Raw genomic sequence first — 11,747 nt, 5'->3', positions numbered from 1 at the left:
TATCCTACTCATGCACTCCATTCCTTCTGCTTAGTGTGGAATACAGTTGCTGCAGAAAATAATCCTCACAGCTGTTAGGGGAGTAGAGGTGTCATGAAAGAACACAGTTTCAGGTTCACAGTTCAAATTGCATAGTCTTCTGGAGTATTACTGTTATGCAGAAACTGAAAGTTTCTGTTGTACAGATGTCCTGCCCTCTTGTTCTGGAGGGTGTTAATAGACATCAGCAAAAAATGACCTTGCTGTTTCTGAAAACATGACTTGTACATCAAGCGTAAATTCCCTCCAGCTGCAAAATCTAGTCCGTATTCCTTAAAAATTAGATAGCAAAGTACACATCAGTGTATGAATTGATCTGTGTTTGTGTACTCATAGGCTTTTGGACACCTGGAAGATGTTTCAAAACTTAAAGAGCGGAAAGTGGTTGGTTACAAGTGTAAATTTTGTGTGGAAGTCCATCCAACGCTTCGAGCCATTTGTAATCACCTCCGCAAGCATGTTCAGTATGGGAATGTCTCTTCCGTGTCAGCTACAGTAAAGGTGAGAATTTTAAAACTGACTGCAACTTTTTGCATTGTTTAAAATCAAGGACTCATGGAAAACCTGTGGAGGGCTCTCATGTAGTTGATGGATTTTGCATCAGTTATTCTAGTTCTGCATGATTTTTTAATCTAACTCTGAATTCTTGCAGTGCATCCGGTTTGTTTTAAGATGTTTTAACTTTTTTCCACTCTTGATCTAGGAGCACGAAGACTATTTAATTTCATTTCTTGTCAGCCACAAAGGAGTTGATGTCGTTGATGACCGACAGACTTGTTTTATGAGCAGAAGGCTTTCTCTCAGCTATTGTGGGCTACTTTTCTACTTGGTTAAACCATAAAAGAGATGTTGTTGTTTGTTTGTTTGTTTTGTTTTTTTTAAAGAAGGGTAAGTGTGCAGATTCAGATGGATGAAGTTGCTTATGGTATGCCTTTCCACAGGAAATTTCCTTGCTGGCTCCAAACAAAACATTCAAATGGCCAGCTGAGCCATTGGTACCATTCAGGTGATTAGCTGTAAGCATGTCGTTCCTTTCTCACCATGAAAGAAGATGTCTTCTAGAACATCTCCAAGGATAGACTGTGCTACACAGTCTGATTTCTACTATATAGGCATGGGCAGAGCAAGTACAATAAGGCTGTAGGAAGTATCAGTGTATCCCTTCTCCTTGTGCTGCAGTTTGGTGAAGATTCCTTCTGCAGGTCTCAGTGCCTGACTTAGGATGCTTCTTTCATGACACAAGCTATGTTTTGTAAGGAAGCAGAATCCTTCAGGGCCTAGCTCATGCTCCCTCCAGAGAGCTTTCATTGCCCTACAACTGCCCTTCCTTTACTTTACCTGACAGTATTGACAGACTGGGAGGCTTCCCCGCTTTCAGACTATTTCCTCTCTTCCCTGCTTCTCATATGAATTTAATTGGGATCAATGCCAACTTTTGAATAAAAGGATACTATGCAGCTAGGAACAAAATCTGAAATCCGAGGCTAAAAGAACATGATACATAAACTCTTACAGGTTTTTAAAAGTTGCTGCAAAAATACATGCTTTGTTTAGAGGAAGGAAAGGACAGGAGAGTTAAGAAAGTGAATAAGAAAATACGTTTATTTTTTTAAGATTTCTAGAATCTTAGAGTACCTGCTTCTTTCTTGTGAATCTGATACCAATGGGCAGCTACATAGTAAAGCAGACAAGGCTATTAGTTTGTGGAGTAGCCACGCTGTAAAGATACATGAAAATGAGCTGAAGTGAACTTATTCTATATCTTAGCAAGTTTTCACTCATCAAGCCTAGAAGATTTATATAAAGACAATAGAGAGAAAGCTGATTCAGCTTCTTGTCTCTTTGCATTATTTGACTATCAGGAGACTCTTATTTTAAGCTATATATATGTTGCATTTTCCCCCCAGGAGCAGGCCTGTTTTTCCAGGAAGCCATTAATAGGGATATATTTAGAAAAATAACGTAGTGGGAAAGCTAGGTATTAAAATGCACACGTGGGAAAGCCTGAGGGGCAGAAGGGAGAGAGAATTGATGGCTTTGGGGTGGTATGTGTTTTTTAGCAGGAAGCTGAAGATTCTTCAAACACAACTTTGGAGGGTTTTGAGGGAGCCAAAGACCCTGGCATTCTGGAATTTGCAGAAGCTGAATCTGGAGCATCCTTGGAAGATGAAACCAGGCCTGGGGGCTACCACTGCAGCCAGTGTGACCGGGTTTTGATGTCTATGCAGGGTCTGCGATCTCACGAGAGGAGTCACTTGGCTTTGGCCATGTTTGCCCGGGAAGACAAGTACAGCTGCCAGTACTGCTCCTTTGTCTCTGCTTTCAGGCACAAGTAAGTTGTGGCTTTCAATTTTGTTTTCAAAAGAAACTCTGACTAGAACTACTATTCTGTAGGTTGACATAGAAAAGCACCCTCAAACTGATATTGAACAACACTACTCAACACTACTCTCAGCATTCAGGTGTCTTCTGCACAGGAGAACCTTTGACCATCATTGTGTATGATTGCTTATAAAAGGTCACATATTTATAGCCTGAATTTTTTTAAGCCCCTTTTTGTTGCGTGTAGAGGAAAAGCATGCAAGCAAATAATGCAGCTTCTTAAAGTAGGTGAACAGTGAATCCCACCACTTATGAAACCTTGCCAAATGCATGCAATTTGGCAAGTGAATAAGAGCAAAGTATCTTTCTTTTTAATCTTTAGTGTATAGCAAACTTCTGGTGTGCATAACTACATTGTTTACAATGACTACAACTTTTTGACATCTGAGTTTCCATTTCTCATGTTAAATAGCTCTTATAAACTTTCCTTTAAAAATAGACTTTTTTTTTAATCATGATGTTTGTAGCATGAAGCTGCACATTTCAGTTTCATACAAGCATGGCATATATGTGACTTCATCAGTCTGTTTCCTTGTCTCATGCTGCATAATGGAAATATGAAGTCATAATAAATAGGCAGGTTCTTTCTGATTATCTTCCTAGTGATTGACTTTGCCATCAGCTTGGTAATATTCTGAATACATATACATCGCATGCCAAAAAAAGGAGGTTAAAGGATACTTTCTGAAGGCATCTAGAACTGACAGAGAGACTTTCCTATGTGACGTATCGTACATGTGACAAACATTTTCTCTAGATTCTGGGAAGAGAGCTGCTTCCTTGCTATCTTAATGAAAGAAGAGATGATCCATGTACTCATTCACTATAGGCATTAATAACACTGTCGGATACACACTACAATTTGATGAAGACTGCAATCAAATGCATGTGGGAGGGAAAGCACAATAAAATGCATTTTTATACTCCTTAGAAAGTGAGATTTCTGTTGTTATGGCATGGCAAGCTGATGAAACAGGTTGAAAAGATACACGGGATTGAGCAGTCAAGAGTGAAAAAGGAGATGACAATGAGAATGCCGTTACCTCATTAGGCATGCTCTTTACCTAGTCAACTGGTTTTCTTCCAAAACCAGACTTGTGTTTAGTGTGTGGTCAGTTTGTTTCCCACCTTAGAAATGAATAAAGTATTGTGCTATGAGTAGAATGGTTGATAAGGTAGGGAGTGGTGAATGACTCCACAGTTGTCACTTAATTTGATAATAAGTGTTACTACTGTTGATGAGGTGATCTTCATCTTTTATTTTTGATGCAATTACTATCATGGGAGATAAAGTTTTTGAAAGAAACCAAGTATTTAACTCATCTACTGTTCTTCTAAATCTTACCAACACTTAACCCTGCCTTTGGAAGAATGGTGCTGGCAACATACATGATCATAAATACAGTTTTAGGTATTATTACGTCAAACACCTTAAGGTATGTATTACAGAATAGTTTGAATACGTATACATCTTTGTCAGATTGTTTAACTGTACAACAAGATCATTCCTTATCAGCTACTTAAAACATGTTTTTGATTTAAGCAACAGCAGATAACAAAGAAGAAAAATTGGCTCACACCTTCCAACAACCAGTACCAGCTCAAGAGGAGTGTAATCTCCATCCAAAGAGATACTGCTTCCTTGGCTGCTAACCATTAAATGAGAGTGAGGAGTGGATCGAGGCTCCACCCCTTCTGGTCACTCAGCTGCATTGCTTGCTCCTGAGCTCCCTGGGTTAGCCACACCTTCCCACCTGTTGCTCAACCACTGGTTCAGTCTGTGACCTGGAAATTCTGCTGCAACTTCAGATTTTCATTGTCATAGAATCTAGGATATTTATTTCCTTATTAACCCAGAAAAGCTGTATATTTTGTCTTCCCACAAACTTTATCCTAATTTTTTTTTTTTTAAAAAAGTGTATTTGTGGCCCTGAGGAGACACGACTTTGTTTCTAATTTTTTATTTTTATTTTTTACTGACATCAAATTTGGAATACACAGACTTTAGTGCTCTCGTAAAGAGGAATTTTCTGGCTGAAGCACTGCAGTGTGGGACTAAAGACACAATGACAATCTGTAGTGAGAGTAGGCTGGCATAGCCTACACTTGACTTGCTCCATAAAAACATGGTGATTGAAGTAATGCAGAAGGAAGTAGAGCTTAAAGTGTGGCTAGAATTAAATTGGTAGATGCAGGGATAGTTTTTTGAAATGATCAGTTCTCCAGTCTGCACTACCTTTTTGTTCCATCACCATGTGTAAGAAGACTGAAATTAACCATAATCACAAAATGTTAGTGTTTCCAAGGAAGAGGAGTAGTTTACAACATAAGCTGAGGCTACCTGCCTAGCACCTTAAGATTATGAACTGATGGCTGTGATGCACAATGTGGGAGCTGCAGAGCTCTGCAGGATTTAGAATGAATTTGATCTTCTCTTACGAACTGTGGAAACTGCCCTTTTTCCTTTCAAAAATTCACTAAGCTGTGACAAGAAGCCGCGGAGAGAGCAGGTTGTGTTCACACCCCTATATTCAGGCTGTCTATTTCCGTAAAGAAAGTAGAGGCTGCTCTTAGCCACCCCTTCTACTCTTGTTGAGCTTTGTTCAGAACCTCCCTCACTGTTATTCCGGAAACTCTGTTGCCTTTTAATCCTGGAACTCATCAACTGCAGCCTGCTGGCACCCTCCCCGGAGTAGGATCACTAATCTGCTTTTGCTGTAACCAAAAGAAGGCTTCCTCATTAAAGCTGGTCAAAAATATCCTTTTTTTTCTTTCTTTTCTTTCTTTTTTTTTTTTTCTTTTCTTTTTTTCTTTTTCTTTTTAATACCATCAAGAGAACCAAAAAGAGACATATTTTCACAAAAATGTCTGCCAGGAAAAGAGATGTCTGTAGTGGTAATTCTACTGTTCTTATATATTTCTTGTTTCTATCAACTGGTCTCTTTAAAATCTGGATCAGATATAATTTAATTTATACTTATCTTGCCCTGGAAGTTTTATTTAAGTGGCTTGCTTTCTGCATAACAGAATTGGTGTCAGCTCTGCTTCAATTCTTCACATTAGATTGTGCTTTATTCTGTAAGCAGACCTGTTGAGTTTAAAGAGATAGTTGAAGAGTTTCATATTCCTCTTATTTAATTTATTATTGATGTGTTTTCCTTTGCATTTAGAGGAACAGTTTAAATGCTTTACTCTTTTATGTTTCCCTTTTCTGTCTTTTCTCTTTTTCAAGTCTGGATCGTCATATGCAGACCCATCATGGACACCATAAGCCGTTTCGTTGCAAACTGTGCCCATTCAAGTCCTCTTACAATAGTCGCCTGAAAACCCATATACTCAAGGCTCATGCTGGTAAGTTTTCTCTTAGTTTTGCAGTGCAGCAACAGAAATGGCCTGTGTATTCTTGTTGCTCATCAGAGATCCTGTGTTTTGTCACCAAATTTGGGTAAGATTTTTATGGCAAATCAGGATTGGCCAACCTATGTACTTACTGGAATTGGTGAAAGTTTGGATAATGTTTCTGGAAAGACAAGAATTTTCAACAAGATGAGTACTTAACAAATTGCCCATTCTATTTTCATTGTTGTAAGTGATAAATGAACTTATTCAGTCTGCTTATGTCAATGTCTTAACTTTGTTATATTTCTATTTATGTTTGTGCTTTAGCTGGGAAAAAGCTTGTGAAGTGAATGTTGTTTTTGGTAGACTCTCATGTGACTTTCATGGTAAAGCCAAGGACTGCATACTTCAGTTCTATGTACAGCAGAACATCATCATTCTGTTATCACACATGGAAATTTATCTTGCAGTTCTCTGTATTGCACTGCAGAATACATAAATACATCAGTGTTGCTGATGAACCAGAATTGGGAAGGGGATGTGTCATGCAGGATAGGTCATTACAGAGTATTGCACCTTTGATTATTAAAAAGCGTGAGACTCAAAATTTCCTGGTAGGTGTCCTGTCTCTGTTCCTTGGCCCCAGACACTTGACATCATCACACGTCATGTGCAAGTTTATTAGAAGATTGGAGTCAAGAACCACTGGCTGTGTTCCCTATTGTTGCATCTTTCTGGTTAAAAAAATGAAGAAACAGTTCCCAAAAGGGAGTCCAAATGTGCAGTTTAATACAAATAATAGAATATTGACTGATCTAAAAAGAACATGAACTAGACCAATTGTCTCTGGTTACTCAGAAATAAACTACTGGAACAGATGACACAGGGCTAGAAGTATGTTCCTTCTCTTATTATTTGTTTATGTCACACTATACTCAAGTTGGAGTGGAGGAGGAAGATGTGAAAATGGGGAGAAAAGGCAGGAAGAGTTCATAACTACCTACTGATTTTTTTAAAAGAAGATAATTATCACCCTTGATTTAAGGTACTTTTTGTAAACAAAATATAACGGAGATTGATGATCTTGGTTGTACTCAGCTTCTGATATTGGTTTCAGATGTCACAGAACTTGTGCCAGGATCCTTTTCTGTATTCTGAATAGGTGTTGTTGATTAGCTGGTCTGTTGCCAACCTCATAATGTATGGGACTATGGCATTCTGTACCTTCTAGGCAATCCAACTGTATGCAGCAGTTCTTGTTTGTAGAATCCCACATCCTTTAAGGAGATGACACAAATCTTCATCTTCACCAAAGAGGGTGTTTCCTTTTTGCTGTTCTAAAAATGGACTCTTTTTGTTACCTTGCTTGAACCTGCCTGAATTTTAGAGCCAAAGTTTGCATGCAGCTGCTATTTATTTCATACTCCTCTTCATGTATTGATTTATTTATTAAGAATTCATGTTATTGAACTTGACTAGTGGACAGTCCTTGCAGGACCATGTTTTGCATCATATAAGAACACAATTTCATGGTTGCTTGGATAGTGTTTTGCACAATGACTTGTGTAATAGGGTTTTCAAAGACTTATGGTCTGTTTCTGCCTCAGTCCATTTCTACCAAACAAATATCCGCATCACAGAAAATTACTTGGATGTTTTTCAGTCAGAATTTTGCTTTGTTGTGTTTTGAGAGTCAGTACTTCAGAAATACGCACACTGAAGAATTTTCTTCAGACTCCCCAGTTTTTCAGTGATGCAGTGGTTTTCTGAACCTCTTTTGTTACCATTTTTTCTCTCGTCAGTCATCTCATTATCAGTTTGTTTAGAAGTAGAAATTTCTTTACCCTTTATTTGTCTAGAGTCTCCTGGAGATCTTTAAAGTTCAGTAAAATCCTAAAGTGCCAGAGTATTGTGGCCCTGCTCACATTCTATGTAATCTGGAACATCACGCTCCACATGTTGGTACTGTCCTCTCCCCTCAAATTTCTACTAATTTGTGTGTATATGAATATGATTATTTTATTAAGTGCAAAACTAGCAGTTGAAAATGCACTTTAATGAGCAAAACTATAATCTTACCTCTAGAATAAAATACATCCTTTCATGCTGATATTCTGCTGAGCTGTTTTTGATGAAGAGTGGATACATGTACTAGTTGTGTCCAGACTTCTTAATATGTAATCATTATGTGTTTCCTTTAATGTTTTCTGACGCTTTTAAACTAATGGTTGGTGCTCACTGTTGTCCAGTAATTTCTTATTCTGACAAACTATGAAGGTTTATATCTGTATTTCACTGATACTATATACTTTGGGAATTTCTTGTGGCTGGGTGTTATCCTGTTCCATTAAGTAAGTTTTTGTACGTGGTATGCAAAACATGATTTTATTTTTTTTTTCTGTTTGTATAAAAGTAATACATAACTCTGATGTAATATGCAGGTGAGGAATACCATTTGAAAACAAATAAGACAATTTCTCATTTCATCAGTTTGGGCTCTTTCAGATGTACCAAAAAGGCTTTCTGAGAGTTTGTGTTTTATCCCAAAAATCAGCATATTTTTTCTGGGAGAGAGGGTTGAGTGTTATGTTTTTTGTATAATAATCTTCTCAGGTGTGCTTACTCTCTGACTTGCTTTAATGAGCATGCATGTTCCCTTTTGGTTCACATATTTGTGGTGTTGAAAATGATGCTGTTTGAGAACTATGTTTGCTAAATTTATTGAGAGATGGAAAACATATTCTGCCTCATTCATTACCAGAGCTCTTGTTCTTCTGTTATTGTTCATGAGTATTTCACTCCAATATTAGTTTTGGCTGTTCGTGTACAACTCGTATGTGGCCAGTGTTACTCTTGTACATGGAAGTGGCACTTCCAAAACAATAACTTGGCACCTGTATAATATCACATTGTTTCTGTTGGGACAGTTTCACTTTGTGTTCCAATTGCCTCCATGCTTAATGCAAAACAAATCTTATCTAAGGATTTGTTTCCCTTTGTTTTGCTGTCTCTGTAGCTTGGAATGTGTTCAAAATTAAGTTCACTACTGTTCATTACTTCTTTTCTTTCACTTCTTTTGGTGCTTTTTCATAACACGCTTTCACATAGCCTTGCGGATACGCACTTTTCTTGATATTACCATGTCTGCTTCTTGCTGTAAACCAGTCTTGACTTGGTTACCAGTTTTGTTCAGAATATTCCTGCATAGTGGCAAGTTTTTTGTAAGGAAAATGCGTCCTTCCCCAAATGTAAATGCTTTTTTTTTTTTTTTTTCCCCTGCACTTTTTTTTTTTCCCCTCTTTTTTATTTGAGGGACCTCTGTTAGCATTTTCTAGTGTCCTTCTTGCTTCTTTAAGCTGCATGCAGAACAAATTATTTCACCTTCTTCAGTTGCTGTGCTCCCCAAAATGTTTGGAAAGGCTGTAGTTCAGTGGCTCCATTTTCATCTCAGAGTCTGTTTTCTTCTCATACCATGCAACGCAGGCATGCTAATAGTTTGGTCTCTCTTTTTTGGCATCGATCACTTTACAAAGATCTACAGTTGTCCGAGAGACGGAGCAAACTCCAGATTGTTCCAGCAAGGAAATGCACATAGCTTGTTCTCGCTGGGATCAGTCTGGTGCTGAAGGAGTCCATGGGAACTTTACTGTCAAGTTCAGTAGAAGAAGTATGGGGGCCCCATTTTGTTTCTTTTGTGAGCTGATGACTTGCCTGTATTTCGCTCACCCAGGTGAACATGCCTACAAATGTTCCTCCTGCTCATTTTCCACCATGACAATCAGCCAGCTGAAAGAGCATTCCTTGAAAGTGCATGGGAAAGCACTGACACTACCAAGACCCCGCATTGTCAACCTTGCAGCCTCACACGCCCACCACACCTCCAAGAACCACACTCCTGCTGAAGAAGTGGAGGACTCTAATGGTAAGAGGTGCCTCAGAGCAAGAATTTAATTTTCTAAGGTGCCACTTAATATATTGATTAAAAACAACAACCAAAAATCTCCCCCCCAAAAAACCACAAGGAGCAGGCAGCTTGTCCAAAAAGCAGCTTCATTTGATCATTAATAAAAATCAGAAGTTGCATCAAAAACAAGTATACATGGTATTTTAGGACGATTTTTAGATCCTCATTAGTGCATACCTCATTAACTTGTCACCAGTTGACCTTAGAATATGTCAGTGCTGGCTTTACTTCTTACCAAGATTCAAACTGCAGAAATTTTTCAAAGGCAGAGCTTCTATTGGTAGCCAGTGGGAAAAGGATCATATAATTCCATCCACACTCCTGAAAAACAACCCTTTGTCTTGTTAGAGAACTTCAGTGAAATCATAAGCTTAAGCTTAAAATGTGAACATGTAATGATAATAAAAGTAATTATTCCCCTTGCTCTCACTACAGAGGACAAAAAAAAAGTACATCTAGATACTAAGCTGCATCTGCAAGAAGGAGAATTCAAGAACTGTTTTCTTTTCTATATTTTCCTTGAAAGCAGTTAATCATTTAGTGCTAGAGGAATACCCAGAAGATACCTAGAAAGCAGCAAAGGATGCTGTTTACAGGCAAAATGCAGACACGTAGAAAGAGATTTTGTATGGTACCATAGGAAGTGTGAATTAAGTGGTAGATAATGAGGTATGTTTTGGATGTCAGTTCCTGCTAAGAAGAAGAGAGTAAGTCTTTAGGCAAAAAAAATACTGATTCCATACATGGAACTGTCAGACAACTGCAAAGACAGAGGTCTGAAACACCCCTCCTTCAAAGACAGGCTGAGGCAGCTGGGTTTGTGCAGCCTGGAGAAGAGAAGGCTCCAGCAAGACCTCATTGTGGCCTTCCAGTACTTTAAGGGAGCTTGTAAATAGGAGGAGGATGGTGTATTTACATGGCCAGACAGTGACAGGAAATAGAGGAAACTGTTTTAAACTGAAAGAGGGGAGATTTAGTTTAGATACTAGGAGGAAACGCTTTCCTGAGAGGGCAGTGAGGCTCTGGCACAGCTGCCCAGAGAAACTGTGGTGCCCCATCCCTAACGGTGCTCAAGGCCAGGCTGTATGGGACCCTGGGCAGCTGAGCTGGTGGGGGGCAGCACTGTCCACAGCATGGGATTGGGGCTGGGTAGGGGCTTTGAACATAAACCATGTTAGGATTCTCTGATTCATGGATGAGTTGCACACAGGTGGAGAATGTAGGTGAAACAGAAAAAGCTTAGACCTGCGTATGTTTGAGGAACTGCTATGTGTTAGAAGTGGGGAAAAAACAATTCTACCCAGAAGTCTGAGGGAAGTTTTTGGTGGATTTTTTCATTCATTTTTGTTTCTTATTAAAAATGTTTTTTTGTTGTTGTTGTTGTTTGTTTGTTTCTGGCAAAGGGAGGGAGTGTTTTAAATATTATCAGTAGTTTTTAGTGGCGTTTTTGGTGTCCCATCTTCCCTTCTTTCCTATTTTGCCCACAAAAATAAGTGTGAAATGAAAAACAGAGGAAGATAAAGAACTGAGTGGAAAGGAATTTAAAGAAAAAAGCAATCAGCATAGAAACACTTACTTGGAGAAAGAAGTGAATAATATTTTTATGGTTAAGCAAGTCACTTCTGGAGTCAGAATCAGAATCTTATCAAAAGATTTTGACCAGCTGCTCTCAGATGCCTTTTGTAAAGAGGTTGTCTGGAACAGTATGATGAAGACTTACTAACAGAGCTTTTATTTTTGCTAATGCTAGCTTAAGCTAATCCAACAAGCAGGGTACATCTTGTGATTGTATTCTGCTTTTTATTGCTTTTTAAAAAAAAATAATAATAATTCCACTGACTTTCAAGAAGTGGGGAATAATTTTTTGTGGTTGTCCTTTCCTATGTGTTTGCGATCTTTGGATAGTAATAGTTCTGTTGAGAAATAAAGAAGTAACAATGGTATGCTTCCATATTTTTTTGCTTATCCCAGGAGCTCAAAGGTGTGGTTAGTGAAGTTAAAAGTTCAATCACAGGTCTCTGGA

At 38.4% G+C, this 11,747-nt stretch overlaps 1 protein-coding gene across 10 annotated transcripts in view; it reads left to right on the top strand.

Moving 5' to 3' along the window:
* The window catches only part of ZNF462 (zinc finger protein 462), a 91,340-nt gene that overhangs the window by 47,973 nt on the left and 31,620 nt on the right, over positions 1-11,747 (top strand). For 5 of the 10 annotated variants that reach the window (XM_072359766.1, XM_072359765.1, XM_072359761.1 and 2 more), the window contains 4 exons: positions 376-540; positions 2,100-2,371; positions 5,654-5,772; positions 9,491-9,682. In XM_072359766.1, the coding sequence (XP_072215867.1) occupies positions 376-540; positions 2,100-2,371; positions 5,654-5,772; positions 9,491-9,682 (748 nt within the window). The remainder of the gene's footprint in view (positions 1-375; positions 541-2,099; positions 2,372-5,653; positions 5,773-9,490; positions 9,683-11,747) is intronic. The other 5 variants (XM_072359771.1, XM_072359770.1, XM_072359768.1 and 2 more) reach the window with 2 other exon arrangements.

Source organism: Excalfactoria chinensis, chromosome Z, assembly GCF_039878825.1.
Source record: "Excalfactoria chinensis isolate bCotChi1 chromosome Z, bCotChi1.hap2, whole genome shotgun sequence".
NCBI lineage: Eukaryota > Metazoa > Chordata > Aves > Galliformes > Phasianidae > Excalfactoria > Excalfactoria chinensis.
Note: the sequence above shows the minus strand (reverse complement) of the source record. Positions and strands in the feature narration are given on the sequence as shown.